Below are 23,455 nucleotides of genomic sequence, written 5' to 3'. Positions count from 1 at the left end.
TAAGCTCAGATTGGGAAAAAAAACACATCTTGAGATCTAAAACAGAAGTGCTTTCATGTTAAAGGGACAGGACAGAGCCTTTAGACTCGAAATGCTATTGCAGGCAAAGCAAGAATTGAACATTTTACTAAATGACTTGACAGAAACACCCTTAAATACTGAGCAGAGCAAAACCATGTGGTCAAATGGCAACCCAGAAAGCAAATTCCAAAGTGAGTTAATCACAAATCATAGCACAAGGAACATCTTAGCACCAGGACCCTGGTTTATGCTTCCTGTTGGAAGCATGGTGTGAAGATACGGTCTTGTAGACTTGGCAAAATTATTAAGAACAAGGCAATTCCGATGTGTACAGTGCCATTCTCTTTTCTATGTCAAGTAGGGAAGAAAAATAGTATAAATTTAATTGCTTACAGCCCCCACCACAAAATCTTTTATAAATCTATGTAGGATTCTATATGAGTTCACTAACTGATTTCACCTAGTCCTAAGTGGTTCAACCAGAGGTGAGAATTTGACCTTTACAGAAATGTCCTAGAATCACAACAAAACTCAGTGAACTCAGCAAGGTATGTCAGGGCATGCTTATCACCAGGGTTACAAGAAAGTCTGTCTACAGTAGGCAAAGTGTGGATCGTACTGAGTGTTGTAGGTTTAGATAAATAAGGTCATTATTTACAATCCTCCGATTACAAAAGACATGAATATTATTTCCTCTTCCAGGTGTATATTAGGTGCCTCAATAGGTGTTGAAAATTTAAAGTGGGTGTTGGATAGCTATCTGTGATCACCCAGCTTGGAAAGCAGAAGCTGCTACAATTGGAAAGACTGAGATAGAGGGTTTTGAAAAATATGACTACAGAGTAGGGAGAAGCAACTGTAAGCTAATTAATTAGGAGACAAGTCCTATAGTCAATGGGAAAAATAGGCTCCTGGGGAGCCTACACACTCTGAATCACCTTCTGGAGGAGCTTCCCTGTCCCACTACAGGCACAGGAGAGTTGTCTCCTAATTCAGGCAAGGGGATTGCCCTAAAGTGACTCAGAAGCACTTCAGTGGCCAAGGAGCCTTGGAAACTCCAGTTGCCCTGACTAGTGGCTGTCCCCACAAAGCTAAAAGTTTCCTCGGGCCTGAAGGGATGCACAGACCTGTGCTCCCCTCATCACTGATTTCCTCCTCTCGTTTATAACCCTAAGCATGTCCAGCTTTTCTGCCAGCCTCTCAGCACTCCAGAGCAGAAAGGGAGAGAGGGAGAGACAAAAAAACAGTGGTATTGATCTCGGCTGAGAAAGGCTGCTCCAGACCCCACTCCTCATCCCAGTGGGAATTTTTTCTTCAGACAAAACAACTCCTTTAAAGTCTCTGTTTGTCAGATTGGACAGTTATGAAGTGTTGAAGTGTTCATCTTACCCATTCTTTGTACATTTATGAAAAAAATCACCTCCTGCCCACTGCCTTAAAAAGTCTTCCAGCTTCCACCAGAAGAGAAACTTGGATTGATGCTGGTCACCAAAAGAGGTGCATAGTTTGTCATCTATTATTTCTATTAAAGTAAGGACCACCATGCTAGATACTCCAAGCATGCAGACAGCTAGGGCCAGACCTAATGGAGTCTCGCCACTGGATATAGACAAGTCCTACCACAGCACTCATTGACATGAGGAGCCTACGGTTGGGTGCTTCACTCCATGCAAACATGGGTGAGGCCTCCACAAGACAAAGTTATTAATCTCATTGTACACAAAGGAAGGTGCAGAGGAGATGCAGAAGCGCTAAGTGGCTTGTCTGGGGTTACACAAGTATCTGGGATACAGCTGGGAAGTGAGTTTCCTCTGAGCCAGCCCAGTTTCTCAGATATGAAGCCTCCCATTCCAGCTAGGAATAATCTACCACATCTGAAAAACAACACTTAGACTCCTGTTAGCATTTTCAGTTACTACTCACTCTTCAGATATTAATTCCAGAGGCAGGTGGCTGAATTGCATCTACATGAATGTCTTGTAACATTTTACAAAAAGGGGAAACTGAGTCAGTTCAAACAGATAAACTGAAAAGCGACTAGTTTGCCCTGGTCCGAGAAGCAGATCAAAATGAAATGTGGAGGTCAGAGCCCCTTAAGTCACCCTCAGCTCTCTGCCAGGACAGCATGAGATGTTGATACTGCAGTTACCTTGTGTTACTTATCTCCCATTCTCCAGGAGGTAACTTTCCAGACAACAACTCTCCTTTGAACCGAGAGTGTCCGTCAAATTCCAGCCTTTTTTCAGTCTCCAACAGCCACTGCCTGCACACTTCTCTTCCCGTTTCTTTCTCTTCAACTTCTTATAGCTCCTGTCCTTCACCTGTCCCAATCTTTCCCAGAGGATGATTCCAGTCAATGCATAAATCTCACAGCCTTGCCCTTTCTCCTGTCGTTCCTTCAAACCTGTTCCTTTCACCCTTTCTGTGTCTCAGTCTGATGCCACATCTCCCAGACTACAACATCTCTTCCTCCCATAGCTTCAGGAATGTATGGGGCATGGGCAGAGAAAACTGACTGATCAAACGGTTCTCCAGTTGATTTGTGAAGGCTTGTGGCTCGAACAGGCAACCTTAGACAGCGTGATTTTTTTCAGGCTGCTTTGCCCAAGCTCTCAATTCTTCTATCCACAGATTCAGCCTCCATGTCTCTTTTTATGCTTCCAGGTCTTCCTGTCAGGTTCTGCTGCATCGGTCCCACTTCATGGTCTGCCGCCTTCTAAGTGTCCCCTCAATCTGTACTGTTTCTGTCTACTGTTTTCCTTCTGAAGAACATTCCTTTGGACTCCTGGCTTATTCTTTTCAATGTCAGCCAAGGCCACTGATACCTCTTCTTTCTTCCAGCCAAGCTGTCCTTTGGGTGCTGTGTTCCAAGACTTAGGTTCAGTCATCTGGTTATATACACCTTCAAGTTTCTCCCCATGATTTTCTCAATTTCCACCTCTGCTTCTCCTCCTTTTCTCTAACTCTCTTTCCAGCCCACAGGCTGTCTTGGGGTCAGTCTGTATTTGAACAAAACTTGTGCTCACCTCTTCTAAGCATTTGTGATCACCAGCTTCTTGCACATCTGCAACACATAAATCCAGTGGCAACCCTTTTAGAGAAAGCCTTTAGGTCTTCTCATTCTACAGCTCAGCTTCTTTCATAAGGCTGTCCTGTGGTGCTATTCTTTTTTCCAGCATTTTCAGAGTTAGTGGCCATAATCTTTCAACTTTGTTTGTTTGTTTCCAGAACATGCTGCTTCAAGATACAACAGTCCTTCCCTGGAGTATATTCAGCACAGTCATTCTTCTGTGTCTGATTTATCCTCTTGCAATCTGTATCCCAAACAACACCTTTGTGTTCTTACTCCAGTGGCAACCAGAAGGTGTTTGAAACCCCAGGTCTCACTGCCTAACGATTTCCCCAACCACCACTTTACTCTGAAAGGAAGTCTTGCCTGTCACACATTCCTATTTAATTAGATGAATTTCACCTCAAACCTATGGGATGCTCCAGATCTAAGAATTTCGGTGACTAGATGACATGTTGCTTAGATAGAAAACAGATGCCCCTGCCCTGAAAACAAGACTTTTTGGAGTACATGTTGTCACCTAACTTTAGATACCCAGGGAACGTCTTAACCAAGCCTGACAGCAACCAGTGTGAGGCACATCCAGAGTTAGGCAGAGCTGGAGAGCCTGGATTATGCATGGGAGTGTTGGTAGAAACTAGACTCCTTAAATGGGTTTTAGGGGGACTGTTTCCAGCCCTGAGCCTGCCATGGGACTGCTGTTCTTTCTCCCCAAAGTTGTTTAAATATTTTAAACAATATTCCTCTTTCTGGCATGGGACAGCAGACTTTGAACCCTTCTCCTCTGACTACACAGGGCCAGGATCCTGCTGCCTCGTCTTCACTCCTATTTACCACAAATTAATTAACTCGGGTTACAAACACACACTTTGTTTGTAGTGTTGACAAACTCTAAAGCTCTTTTACACCTTTTGACAGTTTATTGGCGCTTTAAAGTTGAGGTAATGAGATCCCTTTATACCACAAAAGGAATTTACAAGAACTGCAGGGCTCAGACACACAATCTACTTACCGTGACTATACAAGTTATACTGCAGATAATCTGTCAATCTGTTGCAGCAACGTTGTAAATCTTTAGCGTAAATGAGAATAAGATCTTTCAGTTCCCATGAACAAAGTGAAAAGAAACAAGCAGTTTATATTCCCGAAAAAAGAAAAGAATTTTGTAAGAGGCAGAGTTAAAAATGTAATTCAATGGATTATAGCTATGATAAAAAAAGAAAAAAAAAAAACCCACACAACCAGTATAAAAGTCTCCAGTGTTACAACACAAAACAATTTACTGCAGCGTTTCAGGTGTCAGACTGCCTAAGGAATTCAGCTTCCTCTCCACTGTCATAATCCCTTATTCCTTCTTTTTCCCTATCCAAATTGCACTGCCTACTCAGACTTAGCTTGGCCATTCCTAAAATTTCCAAATGTCAAAGTGATAAATAGCAATTCATCCATTGGAAATGGGTGCTTCAGAAAAGAGATTTTTTTTTTTTTAATATATTTTTATATCCAGGACAGAGACTTTTTGCTGCTGCTGCTTCAGCTAATAAAAACAAACAAACAAACAAACAAAAAGTATAAAATTCCTTAAGTGAAAAAGAATAGAAAATCTTTTCCAGAAAGCCTCCTTAGTCAGGATAGCACACAGCTGTGCTGTTACATCTCTCTATGGTCAAATGGACCATGAAGTCCCAGATCCTTAATTAAGGACCTTTCATGAACTTTATTTCTTTATTTATTTTATTTATTTCTTTATTTCCTTTAATTCTTTCATGAACTTGGATTTCATAGAATCATAGAATCACAGAACGGTTTGGGTTGGAAGGGACCTTAAAGACCATCTAGTTCCAAACCCCTGCCATGGGCAGGGACACCTTCCACTAGACCAGGTCGCTCAAAGCCCCATCCAACCTGGCCTTGAACATTTCCAGGGACGGGGCATCCACAGCTTCTCTGGGCAACCTCTTCCAGTGCCTCACCACCCTCACAGTAAATAATTTCGTCCTTAGATCTAAGCTAAATCTCCCCTCTTTCAGTTTAAAGCCGTTACCCCTTGTCCTATCACTACATGCCCTTGTAAAAAATCCCTCTCCAGCTTTCTTGATGAAAACTTTTTTTAAAAAAATGTCCCAGCTACCTCAACTCTTTAAGTGACTGGCCATAAAGTGTAGGGAATAGGAAAAGGAAGAATGAGAGCTGTTTCTCTACCTTTTCATATGTGTTTAAAAACGTCCACCTGAACCGTGAGCTCTCAGCCCTCTGGACTTGAAGGTTTCCAGCTTACTTTTGCTCTCTGTTAATTCCAGTCCTAGGTATATTCCCTAAGCGTTTGCACAACGTTTCTAGCTTGTTCTGCAATGAGAGGAGTCTGGTTTTTTCCTGCTATGCATCTTCGAAAGACATGGATGTCTCTGCTCTGAAAGTGGGAGGTGTCTTTCCACCCCCATACAGTCCTGCAGGACAAACTGCTGTGTGTGGGCAGCTCCTGGGGAGATGCAGACAGCTTTTCTGCTACTTCCCAACACAGCCAGTGCAGAAAGCTTTTCATTCATGCCCCGAGGTAGAATAGGAGGGCCTTTCTAATTTATAACTGCTCATTAACCCTTGGGACACCCAGGAGTTTATCAGCTTTTTGACTGCTGCGCAGGCAACCTGCAGCAGCCTCGGAGCTGGGCGCTCAGGATCACCCTGGGTATTTTAGATTAGATTTGAGTGTGGGCTCAACCCATAGGTCGTCTGATGTCCTCATTGTGTGAGACCAAACCCAGCATCAGGCACAAGCTTTATGCAAGCAACGGGCAGACTGAGACAGGAAATTTGGCCCTACTTGGTCCCCTCATGAACCTTGGTAGGTCCCTACGCACAAAGCATCGTGTGCCATCTTCCTTGTGGCACTATCATGTGCTTGGCTCTGGGCAGAGGTCCTTCGTGGAGAGGCTCTAATGCTGCATACCATCAGGGCAGGAGATTGGGGTGCTGCTTTGGGCTGAGGTTGCCACTGCAACATGAGGACACGCAACACTTTCTAGCAAATATTTTCTGTCTGAGCACTGTGAATGCACGGAGATGAGTCATGGCTCAGCTTTTCAACATCGGCTTTTAACCTGCTTGGTGACCCACTCATCCAAGGCCCAATGCAGACATAGCTTCAGCATCTCTCTGGCTTCTTCCTCCTCTCATGTAAAATAGGGATGATGTTTTCCCACCATAAGTGGGTTCTGGAGGATAAAATACAAGTCTACGGCTAGCCAGATGTGACTTCACTCCAAATTCAAATGAGGCCAAACCTTCAACATCTTCCACAGAATAAAAATTCCACAAAAAAAGTAGTTTTGGAACCACTACACTTTTTTTTTCCTTTGTACTAATGTCACTTTGGGGGTTTAAGGGTTTTGATTTTTATTCTGTAAAAACATTGCATTTCACTAGCGTAGAAATGTTGATATGAAACATATAATATTAAAAATAATACTATGAAAGTCCAGATGAAAGCAAAATGATAGAATTAAACACCTTTTCCTTCTCCCAGTGGGGAAAAAAAATCTGATATCCAAACGAGAGGATAAAGTGAATCATTTTGATTTTCTTCAGTAGGAAATATCTTTGAAAGTGACCTAGTCCTGCTGAATGTTTCTCTTTCATGAAACTACAGTTTTCACCTTAAAACATTTCCACCTAAATATTTTTGAATGGCACCCTCAAGACAGCAAGAGGTATCCTACTGAGGATGGAAAGGGCTATGTGATCAAACAGGTCTATGGAAACTCTCATTGTTGCTCTTTCCTGCTACGTTACACCACAGAAAAAGTACCTTCCCTGTGTGCTGTCCCTTAAATGCAAACATTTCCAAACATTTCCTTTAATCAGAGGTTACCCAGTCGCTTTGTCAAGTTACGTCAGTCCAGAAAGGAAAGGGAAAAATTTTCCCAGCTCCTTCAATGCCTTTGCATAAACCAGCGAGCCTGACACAAAAACCACGCTCCATGCCTGAAAATAGCTCACAACCAAAGGTACCATGCAGGAAAACCTCTTTAAACTGACACCAGGAACAAACAGCTTCAAACACAGCGGCCAACTACCGCGCAATCCCGTTGCGAGCCGCACACAGCTGTTAACATTTTGCATTATTGCCAGTTTATCTCCCACGCTGCTGCCGAACGAGATGGGGAATGTCTGCCCGCGGGAGCGGGTACGCAGGGTGGCATGACCATTTAAATGCTAAGATCAGTTCTCTACATCCCCAGCACGCGATGAAAGAGAATTAGACATGTGGGAAAAGTGAAAATGAGCCCAAACGGAGGGTCCCTGCCTGGATCAGCCTGCAGCCCTGCAAAAACCCAGATCTGGGTCCAGGCTTCTCAGCTTGCCAAACTTTGCAGGCTTTCATCTGGGGTTGAAATTCACCCTGATTTTGTTGTTGGTTGCTTCTCTTCCTCCAGCCAATCTCCCGGTTGTAGTTGGGGCCAGAATTGGAAGGGGTATTTCAATGTTAAATTCAAAGGTTTAAAAGAGGTGACTATTTCATCCCACAAAAAGCCTCCACATTTGTAGTAATCCACAGGCCTCCCCCGTGTCAAGAAACACAAGCTAATATATTAGCTATAGTCTATATTTTATATTATATTTTATTATATTTTTATTATATTATCATTTTATTTATATTATATTATATTATATTATATTATATTATATTATATTATATATTAGCAGCCATCTCTCAGTCCCCTTTACATCACATGTTTTCCTCGTTAAGATCAGCACCAAAATACGGAGCAACTGATTGAAGTTTAAATTAAAGATGATCGATGCATTTCTGTTAGAAAGAAGGGCAAGCTATGAAAGACACAGCAGCTTTCCCTGAACCCAGCTCTCTGGGTTTTTTCCCCCATCTGTTAGGTCTTTAAAATCCAATGGTCATCTTATATCTGTGAATAAGAAAGTGAAGGAACAAGCCCTTGTACATTAGTTACTCCATGGGAAGTGCCTAAGTCCAGTTTCTTACCCCCAGTGAATGCAAGGGGATTCAAGGCAGCTTAGCCTTCTGTTCAAGAGCCATCTGCTTTAATGCATCATGTTAAAGTCAAGGTCTTGAAAGGAAAAATGCTGTCGCAGAAGACAAAAAGCTTCCTGCAACCACCACGCAGCATAACCAGCATCTAAGGAAAACCAACCTATGGGAGTGACCCCAGAAAGGGAAAAAGGATCTGAACTCATGGTGTAACAAGGATGGGCAAATCAATGGTTTCAGTTAGTGGGAAATAATATCTATTGAATGGATGAACATTTCACTAAGGTAAAAAAGCATCTCTTATCTCTAGCAGATCTCTGCACCCTACCCTGAATCCCCTTGCTATAGATCTTTTTTTTCTTCCCCCCACCCCCCGGGAAGTTTTCTTTTTAATATGTGAGTAAAGCAGAACAAATTCTCTCATGTTGTCTATGATCTCTTAATCTCAAACTCAGCCCAGATACATAACACTGCTTAATGGAGGAAAAGCAAGAAGCATTTGATTAAATGTTTGATCTCTTGAGGAATGCACAGGCTCTGTAGAGCACAGTGCACAGCTCACAAATATTTTTGTGTTTTATTATTGATTAAAAGTGATTAAAATTAATAATTGGTTCAACTGATAAAAAATACTTTTTTTCCTGAGCTAACCCGGAAAATGTGTAAGATTGTTTGGTTGCAGGGAGTTCTGGGATATAAGAAGTGCAGAACTGCCTCTATAATGTCATCTTCCACTGTCAGCATCCAATGCAAGTGCAGGGGCATCATTTACAGCAGGACTATCCACGACCTTAGGGGACTGAAATGACCACTGACACTTCCGTTTTAATTATGCTGATTATAAATAGGTACAGTATGAAACCAAAACTCTCTGGACATTGTTTTTTTCTTTACCACACAGCTTTCACCGTCTGGCCAAAGTGAATGTAGCGTGTTATTAAATCTGAAGCGTAGCATCTTCCATCTAGTTGGAGAGGTGTACGTTATTAGTTAAAATGCAGTGAACAGGCTCATGCAGTTCATGCCCCATCTCATCACAGTGCTGGCACTGACAGTTTCAGCTAAATACACAGCAAAAGCACTGGTTTTCTTTTGGGAAGAGGCACCCTCTGTTTCGAGGGGACACAATGGAATAATGACCTCATCTCCACAGGACTGCTAAAAATGGAACAGGATGGAAAAGGCCTTTAAAATCTTTCCATCCATGGTAATAAGAGCATTGGGACCATGAAATCAGGCTGTCACAAAGAAAGGGTAGGTGTCCTTGGCTACTGATGCAGCATCTCCACCTAAGCTGCCTCCACACCTGGTCCCTGCCCTCTGCTCAGCATCTGCTGGTGTCTCTGGTCCAGCTTCTCTGGGAAGGACAAAGGTGCAAGAACAGCCAAGGCCACCATGCTAAACTTCTCTCCCGAAGCTTGTCAGGAGAGTTTCTCAGGGAATAAAGTGCAAATGGAGCTGGAGACAGTGATAAATTTCCCTTCTGAACAATCAATAAAATTCTCTCAGCCCTGCTCAGGCCCCTACTACAGATGCAAGGGCCATAATTACATTGTCAAAAAGTCGAGTTGCCCTAGCTGACTGAAACCCCCTTTAAAACTGACATGTGATTGACAGGCAGTTTATGGGTGGCACGCTCTGACTGGCAGGGGAGTTGGCTAAAGCCAAAGGCAACAGTGAAATTTCCCAATCTGCTACAACCACCGGAGCAAAGGACTGCCACTCACGAGGGAATTGTGGGAAACCCTTAGTCATATTAACATATCAAAGTGAGGAGCTGACAGCGCTTACTTAAACAATCTGAACTCAACCATGGCTGCAGAGCATCCCCCAAATTTCCCAGTCTGAAAGAGAAAAGAAATTAAAATGCGCTCAGTCCTGTCTTCACCACGACAGCTAAGAATTTGGAAGCCTGCTTATTTAATGATTTTGATCTGAGATAACATATATATGTGTGTATATATATGTATCTCACAAACATCTATTGCTGAGTATGTCAGCCTCTTTCATATATATATGAAAGAGGCTGTCATGCTCAACAATTTGTTCTATACCACAGGCCAGACTGGTACTAAATTGGAGACAGAACAGCATATTTCTGTTTCATGTAAGCAATATGAACCCAGCAAAAGAACACATTCCTTTTGGTCTTGTTTTCTAGCGGGCTTCTACTGCCTCAGTGCTAAATGGAGGATTACATGGTCTGAATGAATCTTAATTGCAGCCATGCACTGGGACTGTATGTAGAGCAGAGCTTAAAAGTGACTTCATAGCTAGTCCGGGTTTCTTGAATAATAAATTGATAAGAATTATTGAATAAGAATTGATAAGAAATTGAAACCAAGAGATGTTTCCACTAATGGGCCAAGCCACCGTTGGCTCCACATATCTCCATCCAGGTAATGCTTGGACTGCAACCTCAGCTTCTTGGTTTCCTCGGGAATGAGGAATCACTGGGAAATACGGCACTGAGCAAAACCTATGAAATATCAGTGAGAAATGCCTTGAGGGTACTGACATGGACACCTGGGTTTACTTCCCTCCCTCATATTGCCAAGGTAACACTGTAAAAAGTACTTCTGCCCTGTTTGTCTCTAATTTCCTGGGTTGTCGGTGAGGATGGAGTCAACAAGCTAATGATGATACAGGCTCAGAAGGGAAGCGAAAAGCAGCACAGGAGGCACAGCTGCAAGGAGATGGTACTGTTTTTTCCTACATTTCTAGAAAACATAACAGCACGAAGAAGACAAGGCTCTCGTTACAAAGCTCTGAGAATTTAAGGACAAAATCCTGACTTACAAGGGTCAAACTGAGAATGGAAGGATACTTTAAAGTAGCAGGAGAAGATACAGAAAGCAAAACAGCAAAAGCTGTTATCAGGCAAATTCAAATCAAACATTTTAATACTTTTCTTAAAAAGGGAAAAAAAACCCAAACATGGGTGATTAAACAAATTAATCCCCTGGAACAAGCTTCTACAGAAAATGCTGGCTTCCATTTCCCTTGATGTCCTGAAAGACCAAGCTTTTCTGGAAGGCATGCTTTATCTAATGCGAGTTACTGAACCCAAGGCTGGGATAACTGTGTGAAACTCAATGGCCAGTAAAGGACAGTCAAATCAGCCCAGATGATCTAGCAGCACTTCTTCACAGAGCCCCTCTAGGAAACGGAATAGAAACAGTCTGCCCTTCTGCAAAGCCGAACTGAAATTATTAAAGCCGTTTGCAAGCACTAAATAATTTAGTCTCGTTGTGTCTTGACAAAGTGGTCAAGAGCACCTGACATGGCTTTTGGGAGTAGTGCAGCCCACCTCCCTTGCCACTGCCAGGAGAACCTTCCCCAGGCTCTGCTGATCTTTCCCGATTCAGAAAACCATCTGTTCACTGACTCCCCTCCAACAACCAACCTCTCCTGACCTTGCTCGGCTCCTGTGAACTGACAGGATTACCGCACAGCAGCACAGCTCGCTCCCTGTCTGCGCTCAGATTGTACCCCTCGGTGTCTGACATCTTTTTTGACTGAGAGCCATACATGTCAGCGATGCTCAGATAGCAACATTTCTGCCTGTAGGCTGGGATGGTGTAAGTTCAAGCCCTGCTGGAGGATACAAACGCCTACCAATATGAAGGTTGACACACAAGAACATAAGGGAGGGAGATGAGGCATTCAGATGCATTGGCTTTTTTTTTCTTTTCTCCTCTATGACACATACTGCCTTTAAAAACAGCCTGTTAATTAAGAGCTTGACATGTGTGCATTGCACTAATAATTCTGATTCATGCTGCGTTTGGACCTGAATTCCATATCCAATCTGCTGCACAGAGAAATGGCCATTTTTATACCTATATTTCACAGCCTTCCAAAAAAGGTTCTGTATCTAAATTCTTCTAGCCCACATCATCTGCAAACCTACGTCTATTTTCTGTCCTTTTGGTCCCTTGTCTCTTCCACTTGGTAGGAACATAGAGCTCTGGCACCGCAGGATTTCGTTTGAGAGAAAAGCCCAGTGGTTAGAGCAGAGGACCGGGCATCTAGGACTGAAATTCTAGGCATTTCCACAGTTTTTCTGCGTGGCCCTGGACTTGTCATTTATGACAGCAACCTGTGCTGAGCAGGTGCAGCTGTGTGGACCACCAGGAAAAGAGAGATGCCAGCTGTGCTCCTAATGCTAGAGACAGACTGATGGCGTTGGGATGCCAACACAGCATGGAGAGATGGAGGAGGAGGGGAAAACACACTGCCGGGAGCACTTTGCTGGGCAAACTACCCTTTCTTGGAAACCCCAAGAGCCATACCCTCTTTGGGAAGGAAACAGTTGTTATAGAGAGAGGTGAGGGGAGAAGGATACCCCATTCCAGCAGCAGAGCAAACCCAGATGGTTCACAACAGAGATCTGAGGTCCAGTTTCCAAGGGACAGAGAGTTTCATTTGTGGACAGACATGCACAAATTCAAACATCTTCTAGGCACCGAAATGACTGCCAGGGTTTCATAACTACTTGATACCATCTATCTTCTTGGGGACCAGATTTTCAAAATGACTCAGCTGCCAGTATGGGAGCTTTTATGGAGATACAGCACTGAGCTTTGGTGCATAAGACACTGTAGAAATAGGAGTCTGATAGTGAATGCAAAGATACGAAATTTTGGCCCCAGAACCTGATTTCAACAAATACTTAACTGTAATTAGAAATTCAAGTTCATGACCAAAGTTGTTGGGTTTTGTTTTTTTCCTCCAAAGACTCTTTTGCTTTGTTTTGTTTTGTTTTATTCATTTGTGCTTTGCTTTTGAAGAGAAGAAAAAATGTACTCACCATGAATGGAAAGGGTCCCATTCCTCACTGCCAGGAACTTGACCCCATATGGAAATAATGGTGGAGAATGGAGGCTTCCGTAGAGATAGATGTGTGCTTTGTGACGGAAAGGGGCCTCGGGGGATCCCACCTGGAGTTCTCCTCCATCAGATATCAGAATGTAATGAGCATGCAGTTCTACAGGTCCTGGACCAGTGAACAAGAGTTTGCCACCTGAAGATAACAGAAGAGAAAAATTCAACCATAGATCTAATAGCCATCATCTCACAGTCAAAGGAGCTGTAAGAGATGGGCAAACATGGTTTTGTAATAAAATTATGAGATTAAAGGTAAAATATTATTGCGTCCTGCAAAATTTCCACCTTGCCCTGTACTTCTCCCTATGGATTTATCAGCTCTTTACAGACCTTAATAATTCAGTCCATTTTTCAGTTCTACCACAGGCTGCCTTTCTAGACTTGAGCAAGGCCATTCAGCCTGGGCAGACATCTAAGCCGCTCCAATTCCAGCGCAAGGGAGTCGTTTGGAAAATCCCAGTCTTAACCCACTCACTTTCTAAATGTTAAAAAGGCATATTACTACTTAATTGGTATGTTACTTTTCAGATTAAAAACTACTTGTGACAGGGAGAGGAGAAAACAGCTTTGAAACATAAGAACTGGCAGCTTGTTTAGATCAGCGGTTGATTTAATCCTGTGTACTCTTCCAGATGCTATTCAAAACCAGATGCTTCCTAATACAGTATAAGAAACTTCTCCCTGTTAGCTGGATGTGAGATGATCTCCCCATCCCATGAAAGCCTCATTTTAATCCCTAATTAGAGGTTAGCTTCACCCCAAAGCATCAGGTTTCATCTCCCTGTCAACATTTTCCTTTTACCATCTATTAGTATAACTGGATAAGTTTTGTCAATAATATAGATCTGATCCTTCAAATCTTCCTAACATTTAGTCTCAATGACTTCTTGAAGCAATCAATTCTGTGGTCTAAGTACACAGTGCATGAAAAGGCATTTCCATCCCTGGGTTTTGACTCAGTCTCTTCAGTTCTGTCAAATGCCTCCTTTGTTCTTGCCTTGTGTGAGCTGGCAATACCAGTCTATCACCTCAGGATGGTTTATTCTTTTATCTCCTTTCATATTTTCTCTCCTATGAGGGACACTGTCTCTACCTTTACAATGTATTTGGACAGAGTGGACTCTCAGACATCTAGTCATTCTACACCTGGGATATGTCTTCCTAGGTCAAGCCATGTTTCCCAGGAGCTGGTAGGGGATACCTCAAAGCCTGGCAACCTCAGACCTCCTTACAAAGGGTCTATCATGCTCCCAACATCTCCCTTTATGTGAAGTAGCTGGTAACTGTGCCAGCTTACCACGGCCAGCTTTCTACTGGTGTTAGCAGTTTTTAATGGTGACCTCTATACCTACCAAAAATATGGCTTTCCTTCCCCACAAGAAACTACCAATCCTTAGCACAAAGGATAAGGGAGAACAGACCTCTGCTTTAATTTCAGTATTGAGACAAAAAAGGAGGGAAGAAGTTTTAATATAAAAAACAGATTAAAAACTACTTTGACCATTGCTCGCCTGTTGATCAGGTCCTGCTGCTCTCAGCGATAAGGGAGATGCATAGCACTTGTGTGCCTTTCCCACTCAGTTGCATCCACTCCTGCTGAACACATTCTGCTTATGCTGACCCCCTTATTTATTCCTGCATTGAGAGGCTTTCTGTGTTTCCTTGATGTCTTAGTCATGTAACAAAGTCTTATAACTCAGTCTTAGCTCTAATTTCTTAGTCTTATAACAAAGCTAGTATTTGAATAAGCACTACCCATTAAATATTTTCTTTGCAGATTTCAGTAGATTCCAGATAATTTTTTACAGAATATGCTTAATAGATGAAAGAGATGATAAATCTCACATTTTCTTGCTTATAACCACTGGGAACCATGGGATTGCTCCCACAAACACCAGCTCCCCTATGTGTAAATTGTCTTTTTCCCTAGACATACTTTTCTATATACAAATGTATTTCTGTTAAGCTTCCTATATAGTGTTTTTACAAATTATACTGAATACACGGTAATAAAACAGCATGAATTTCAGCTTGTTTCATGTAAAACAACAGAAGATATCTGACTGTTGTTCTGAGACACATCTGAGACTTCTAGAAAAATGAAACGTTCTTAATACAAAACATGCTATGCTGAAATTGGGATAATACTTGAAATGGTATTCATTTGCAGACTGAAGGGACCATTACATCATATCGCCCGGTGGTCTGTGCACATCATGCTATTGAAAAAGTGGAGGAAGTCAAATCATCTGTGTTTGACTGCTGCATACCCTCCAGAAAGGCAGACAATCAATTAAGTGACTTGGGGACATCACTGTACCATTTTCTATGATAATCTTTTCCAACAGCTAATCTCTCTTACTGTTCACAATTTCTGCTTTATTTCCAATCTTAACTTGTCAAGGGCGAGCTTTCAGGCAGTGGTTCTCTGTGTACCCTCCTGCATTGCACTGCAGAGAGGTGTAGAAAACAGCATTTTCTGTGAAAGTACTTACAGGTAAAATCAAATCTCAGCCCTCATTCAGACTGGTTGATAAGGTTTTCAAGACTCTCCCTGCAAGGAATCATCTCCAATTCATGGAGCAGTGCATCCTCTCCCACAACCCAGTGCTCCTTCTGAAATTGGAAAGCCAGACCTCCTAATTCTTCTGCTCCTTTATTGTTCTTGATGCTGCCTATAGAGGCAAAACTAGCTTATCCCCACACTCTGCCTCTTGCTTTTCACAGTAAAAAGCCATATTACCTCCTTTTGCCTCTTCATTACACTGGGAGATCAAGTAGGCATCCTTGGGCCACAGTGACTTCTGATCCTTTTTATGATCATGGCTTTATCTGACAAAGTCCCTTACTGTGTAACCACGACTTTCATTCCTACTTGCCCCCTGCCCCGCTCTCTTCTCAGCCATGTAAATCTGCATTTGGTTTGAATGGCATTCACAAAATGTGATCAGTGATGGTTATCCATTTACTTTCAGATCATTGGTGATGTGCAGTGGTAACCAAGTCGACATGAAAATGATTCCCCACTAACAATTTACTTTCTGAGTTAGTACCTTTCATGTCTGCCAGCTGCTATGAGATCTTGGCAGGTGATCCTCAGTTAGTCATGACACTATCACATGTTTTATAGAATTAACTTTATCGAACAAACTTGTAATTTTCTTAGAAAATGAACTAAAGTTTTCTGTCTTTTCTTCCATAAAATGTCTATCCTGTCATTCAATATATTCTTATGGTTAGTAATTTATGCATTCAATCATCTGTAACATTTAACTTCAACTAGTTTTCTCTTTTGACCTGTGGTTAATATCAGACTAAGTAACAAATATTTTTTCCTTTACCTGCCTGGATCCTGACACAAGATCAGAACTTCTACAGCCTTCTGTAATCTCCCATGTACTCTGAAATTAATATTTGTGGGCCACAGAATGCCTCTACCAGCAGTTTTAAAGCTCTTGAATGAGACTGGACCTGTTCATTTAAGAATGCGTATTCTTGACAGATATTATTTAACATCTTTGTTATATTAACATTCTTTAGTAATAAAGGGACTGCTGGTCCATCTTCCTCTTGTGATATAATTTACCATCCTGTTCCTTCCCATACTGAGAACAGAAATATTTATTAAATACATTTGCCTTATAGCAGCAGTGTTAATAATTTTATCACCACAATCTAGAAATGGAACTGTAAATCACTGCGATTTATTTTATTCCTAACATAAAAAAAGACATCTTCCCCAAGGTCTTTATTGACTTCCTATGCTCTGTTCCCACTGAAATATAGTCATTTCTCTTTCCACTTCTCTTCATACAATTTTTAATGAGTATTCTAATTGCTGCCATGCTGTACCACTGAACCAGGAAGGCTGGTAGCCAAAGTTGTCCTATCTTTCGATTGCAAAATCATAGTTCTGCCTCAAACAACCTCCCCAAAAGTTTTCCCAAGTTTCAATCACATTTTGTCCATCCAAAATTTTCAAGCTGTCTACAAGACAGGTTAGAAATACTAAATTCCTTGCAGAAACCCTTCTATCCCCTCCCATGGGATGACAGGGATGGGGGGATGATGGGATGGGATTGATGGGATGGGATTCCTGAGTCCTTTTCTTTTTGCAGCCGTTCCAATGCACCTCAAGGCAGCCATGGGAAGACAGCTGTTTCCCGTAAGGGTCTGGGATTTGTCTCCTTCTGCCCTGTCCCCAGAGGGTCTGCTATAAAACAGGAGTGCATGTTCATTCCTCCTCCCTTCATGAGCAGTGCTGAGACACAACGGAGCGCATAAAGGAGCCATGCTTTGCTACCAGTACTACAGACACCTGCCTCTCTGGAAAACTAGCAAGGAGTGAGAAGAAGACAGTTTGCACCTTACATGGAGTCCCTCTTCCTGCAAAAACAGGAGCAGCTCGACCAGCAAGAGTTAATGCTTTTGGGCTGGGTGTTAACACCAGTTCTGCACTCTCTCTTGTGCACTTTTCTGCACAAGGTGGCTTTGGCATGTCAGGAGTAGCTCACCCTCATATAGCTCCTAAAAATCACTGTCTGCCTCCTTACATATGACCAGTCCCCTATGACCAGTTCTCTATCTCCCTTTTGTTTTCTTTCTTCTTTTTAAAATCTGTTCCTCAGGAATAAGCTAACTGCATGTCAGTTGTTCAAATGATTTTTTCGCTCTGTTGATTCAAAGATTTTCCATATCTTTTGTGGATTTATGGGTGTCTTATAAGCTTGGACGCTGGTGACTGCTCTGCACTGGGTGCAAGTATGAGCAAGAGTCCCAACATGTTTCAGTAGCATCAGGTGTGCAGGCACCAGCTGTGCCATGTCTGGCCTGCAGGTTTGACCCTTCCTGGGGGAAATCCTACACAGAAGCAAGGTTTCCCCTCCCTGGGTGAAGATGTGGATGTGTAGGGATAATAGTAATTGGCCTTCAAGGTGGGGGTTGTAGCCTGGCTCTTGGGTTTCTCTGTTCCTAGATGCAATGGCAACCCAAGCACACTTGGCAATGGTGTAAAGATTTGCAAGATCAAGACCACCAGAAGGCATTTGCTGTACGTGATGCTTTGGCTTTCCCTTAGAAGCAGCAGTCACACCCAACATGTAATCATAGGAAACAGATATATCAGCTACACTCATGGTAACACCATAATGCCATTGTCCCCTGGCTATTTGCAAAGCTTCTGAACTCCTCCCAGAACAAAGCCAAAAGGTACTCGGTCTTCAGGAAAAAAGAAAGTGTAAAAAGAAAAGTTCAACTGATGAAGATTAAAAAAGAGCAGCATCACAGAAAAGAAAAGAAAGCATTAGCAGGATTCATTTAGCCGTTTACCAAGTCTAAGTGTAAAACAAACTCTAGTCAAACTTACAAATACTTATGTCAAAAAATTGCATATTGTCCCTCTAACGCTCAGCTCTCTGTCTCTCTGTGTTTTTCACTGGGTCAGAATAAATATACAGCTGCTGCTTTACAAGATTGTCTTCCCCTTTTTTTAAAAGAAAATAAAAGTTATGCTTCCTTCTTTTATTGCACTTGACCTCTTCTCTGAAAGCAGAAAGCAAGAATATTGCTCAACTGAGCCTTTGGCTGTGACCCTCAAATTGTTTGTTATGGCTGCACAGGAAAGCAAAGTCCAACATATGACCTTGAGGGTGATTTTATAAAAATCAATCAACTACTGTTATGATGGCCTCCCCACCAAGCAAAATAAATACAATTAAACCCATAATCACTTCTGTACAGTAATGTGCAAATTCAATGGGTCTCTTTAGGTGGAGTGAGGGAGAGGGGGGAGAAATATGTTGAGGCTATTTGATACTTTGTGAGAACATCAGAAGCACCATTCTTCTCAATTAACCCAGCAATTAGCCTCCACCTCACTGCCTGGAAAATAAATCTTTCTTTATCTGTCTTTACTAAAAAAAAAAAAAAAAGAAAAAAAAGGAAAAGAAAGAGAGAAAAACTAAACTGGAGGCAACTCCCTCTGTCCCACAGGAGGGGAGAAACAGCCAGACCAAATAATGAAAAAAAAAGGGACTATTAAGGAAAACAAACCTGATAATAAGGTGGGGGTTGTAATCTGCTGTGTGAGTAACTACAGGACCATCATGTCATTGGCAGAAGTGGTTTTGTGAAAAGAGATTTATCTTCTGAAGTACTTGGAAAATGATGGAGGGCGCACTCAAAAGGAAAGGAATTGGAAAGGTAATGTACTAACACTTCACTTTGTCAGGTGTCCTGGACTGGCTCATATAATGCCACAGCCCACGTACCCAGACCATTTACTATGGAAAGAAGCTGCATCATGCACTTCTGATAAAAAAGAACAATTAACGATGGAGTAGAGGATTGTAAGGATTGCTGTGGGAAGTTTCTCCTTCCCTCTGTCATGAACATTCACTCTTTCAGACATAGCAGCTTACATACCTTCTCAAAAACCTCATTTTTAAAAAATCCTTCTAACATAGATGTTCTTATAATGCATAAAAGAGTTGTTGATTGTATTGGGTTTGTGTGTCAAGGTTTTGGTAGCAGAGGGGGCTACAGGGGTGGTTTCTGTGAGAAGCTGCTAGAAGCTTCCCCTATGTCCAATGGAGCCAATGCCAGCCGGCTCCAAGATGGGCCCGTTGCTGGCCAAGGCTGAGCCCATCAGTGATGGTGGCAGTGCCTCTGTGATAACATATTTAAGAAGGGGGAAAAAAACCTGCTGCACAACAAATGGCAGCCAGACAAGAGAGGAGTGAGAATATGTGAGAGGAACAACTCTGCAGACACCAAGGTCAGTGAGGAAGGAGGGGGAGGAGGTGGTCCAGGTGCCAGAGCAGAGATTCCCCTGCAGCTCCCGTGGTGAAGACCATGGTGAGGCAGGCTGTCCCCTGCAGCCCATGGAGGTCCACGGTGCAGCAGATATCCACTGCAGCCCATGGAGGACCCCACACCAGAGCAGGTGGATGCCCAAAGGAGGCTGTGACCCCGTGGGAAGCCTGCGCTGGAGCAGGCTTCTGGCAGGACCTGTGGACCCGTGGAGAGAGGAGCCCAGGCTGGAGCAGGTTTGCTGGCAGGACTTGTGACCCCACAGGGGACCCCCGCTGGAGCAGTCTGCTCCTGAAGGACTGCACCCCATGGAAAGGACCCACACTGGAGCAGTCTGTTCCTGAAGGACTGCACCCCGTGGAAGGGACCCACGCTGGAGCAGTTTGTGAAGAACTGCAGCCCGTGGGAAGGACTCACGTTGGAGAAGTTCATGGAAGACTGTCTCCCGTGGGAGGGACCCCAGGCTGGAGCAGGAGAAGAGTGTGAGGAGTCCTCCCCTGAGGAGGAAGGAGCGGCAGAGACAACGTGTGATGAGCTGACCGCAACCCCCATTCCCCGTCCCCCTGTGCCACTTGGGGGGAGGAGGTAGGGAATTGGGAGTGAAGTTGAGCACAGGAAGAAGGGAGGGGTGGGGGGAAGGTGTTTAAAGATTTGGGTTTTATTTCTCATTATCCTACTCTCATTTGATTGGTAATAAATTAATTTCCCCAAGTCGAGTCTGTTTTGCGTGGGATGGTAATCGGTGAGTGATCTCTCCCTGTCCTTATCTCGACCCACGAGCCTTTCATTGTATTGTCTCTCCTCTGTCCAGCTGAGGAGGGGAGTGATGGAGTGGCTTTGGTGGGCACCTGGTGTCTGGCCAGGGTCAGCCCACCACATTGATATTTCTCATTTAGGTTGTGATTTAGAGCACTCTAGAGATTTCCTGAACTCAGAGGGAGGCAAAGTCCCCATTCCAAAGCGCACCTTTTACATGGAGGGCTTTTTTATTATCATCTTTTAAGGCCACACTTTGCATTCACTGTCGATATTTTTTTTTTCTAATGAACAGCTCATTAGGGAGCTAGGATAAAAGTGAGTATCGCCAGATTTAATTCTACTTCTTTATGTAAAGTTGAATGAAGCATTAAAGCAAGCAAACTACAAGAAAGGTGCTGGATAGTCTCAAGAGGTTTGGGTTTTTTTATAATCAATAATAGAAGACGTTAGGAAAGTACCAACAGAATTGTCTTATGTATCACTAGTGTGTCGCACTCCTCAACTAACAGAAAACTTCCTCTACATGGAAGAGGATTTGCAGATTGAAAGGTCATCTCCTCAACGGGACTACTGTCTCCCATCACTGTGCAGGGAAGATCTACTCTGGTTGTGCTGTGGGCACACCATGGCCATGTATAACTAATATTCCCACAGCCTTCAGCTTGCTCTTACCAGTTCCTCTCCCTTGGTGTTTCACATGACAAAGCCACAGAACCCCCCATGAGCCAGGCTTAAGCTGAGAAGTTATATTCCTGGCAAGCATCCCTGTGTGGCAAACAGCAGGAGGCAACTGCTGGAGCTGGAATATCTTTAGTGAAACAACTGATCCTGCACAACAAGGCTGCAGTGTGCTGGCAGCCCACTTATTGCTCATTCTCTGGCTCCAAGGGTGTGCCTGGTGGGGCCTCTAAGCAGGAAAAAAAAACAAAGATCCTCCTGTGTACGGGAAGAAGAATACAGAGTTTATGAGCCTTAAATAAGAACAATCGATTATTTCATGGACCTGTCTCCTGCACCCTTTTGACACGCTCACATGACTTTCGGATGAGCCATAAAAGTTGATTGCAGGCTGGACCACTGCCGAACAAGATGCAAAGGAGAAAAGAAGTTTGTTATATTAGCTCCATCCCAAAGGCTGTGTGAACCAAGAGTGCAAAACTCATTCTCCACTTCCCTGCATATGTTCCTCCATGTTCATAATACATAGGTACATGTCCCAAAATAGCTGTGAATTCAAATGCCTGTGTATTTCTACCAGGACATCCCTAACATGCTAAAAAGTTAAGCTTGTATACCAGCATTTTGTTGGATGGAGACCTTAATCTGTCCCTGGGCGAGGAACCAGCAGCTACTTGAGGACTCTCAGACAGAAACTGTCTCCCAAGCCGACAAGCCTGTTTTTTCTGGCTTTCTGCACTCAGAATCACAGAATCACAGAGTTGTATAGGTTGGAAAAGACCTTTAAGATCATCGAGTCCAACTGTAAACCTAACACTACCAAGACCACCACTACACCATGTCCCTAAGCACCTCATCCAAACGTCCTTTAAATACCTCCAGGGATGGAGACTCAACCCCTTCCCTGGGCAGCCTGTTCCAATGCTTGATAACCCTTTCAGTGAAGAAAAATTTCCTAATATCCAGTCTAAACCTCCCCTGGCGCAACTTGAGGCCATTTCCTCTTGTCCTATCACTTGTTACCTGGGAGAAGAGACCGACCCCCACCTCTCTACACCCTCCTTTCAGGTAGTTGTAGAAAGCGATAAGGTCTCCCCTCAGCCTCCTTTTCTCCAGGCTAAACAACCCCAGTTCCCTCAGCTGTTCCTCATAAGACTTGTGCTTAGACTTGTACATAAGACTTGTACTCACAACCATCTCTTCAAGTGTCATGTGCTCCCTTGTAAGCTGGTTGGGATCTTCCCTCAGAGCACAGGAGCCAGGCAAAGGCAATTCAGATCGGCAGCCCAGAAGATGCTGCCATAGGTCTATCTCCCTCGAAGAAGTCCTTCTACCTCTTCAGCTCTTAGGTAGCCTCCAAGACAATTAGCAACACCTTTGATGCATTTGCAAGAGGAGAGCTAATGGTGGGGAAGAGGTATGAACACTCCTAGATGGCTTTGATAGCACGTTTCACAGCCTATCATCTAGGATCTAATGAAGGAAGCTTCCAGGTAAGCCTTGTGAAGGCATCAGAGTAAGCATCACACACAGAGGTGTGATGAAAAAATAGGTCCTTGGGCTATTATTTCAAGCCTACAGGTGATGGACACACATTAAGTGCTTCACCCTCAGGAAGGGAAGGGGGCACTGGGGAAGGCACAGGAGCACTGTTATGGGGAGCAGGATTATGTTTCTGCTCACCTAGAGCCTGCCTGCGTGACCATTAGACCAGAGTGTTTCTACTTACTCATTTCAAGCTGATTTCTGGCATTTGAAATTAAAGATATTACAGATCGGGTTTCTCTCTTAAAGTCTAGCACAGTGGGTTGGACCTTGGTCTTAGCGACAGCCTATTCCTACAACAAAACTAGCATAATGCACAGTCTGTCAAGCCATCAGAGAAAGAGGGGATACCTCAAAACTTAAGAAACCTGAGTGCAATCCTGTTATACAGCACACTTCCTCTGTAGTTCTGGGCTCATGATACAGACTCACGCCTTTGAAGGTATTTATTTGCATTTAAAAACCTTAAGAAGACCTGGACCTCAGTTCCCAGCCTGCACAGATCGCAACCGCTGTATTTCTGTACCATATAAAAGTGTGTAAGGACAGATCTACTAACGGGACAAAGCTGCTACAGTAATGAGGGCCTGATTAGTGTCCAGGACAGGTGGAGGCAGACTCAGCAGATCTTTCCATCCCATGGTTAGAGGTAGCATCTTCTTCCCAAAAGGGATATGTCC

The 23,455-nt window shown here is 43.2% G+C and overlaps 1 protein-coding gene across 1 annotated transcript in view; it reads right to left on the bottom strand.

Annotated features, from left to right (window-relative positions):
* The window catches only part of PKHD1 (PKHD1 ciliary IPT domain containing fibrocystin/polyductin), a 269,779-nt gene that overhangs the window by 154,470 nt on the left and 91,854 nt on the right, over positions 1-23,455 (bottom strand). The window contains exon 36 of the mRNA XM_075497242.1: positions 12,907-13,119. Within this exon, the coding sequence (XP_075353357.1) occupies positions 12,907-13,119 (213 nt within the window). The remainder of the gene's footprint in view (positions 1-12,906; positions 13,120-23,455) is intronic.

Source organism: Mycteria americana, chromosome 3 (genome assembly GCF_035582795.1).
Source record: "Mycteria americana isolate JAX WOST 10 ecotype Jacksonville Zoo and Gardens chromosome 3, USCA_MyAme_1.0, whole genome shotgun sequence".
Lineage (NCBI taxonomy): Eukaryota > Metazoa > Chordata > Aves > Ciconiiformes > Ciconiidae > Mycteria > Mycteria americana.
The sequence above is the reverse complement of the archived record's forward strand: the minus strand, read 5'-3'. Positions and strand labels throughout refer to the sequence as shown.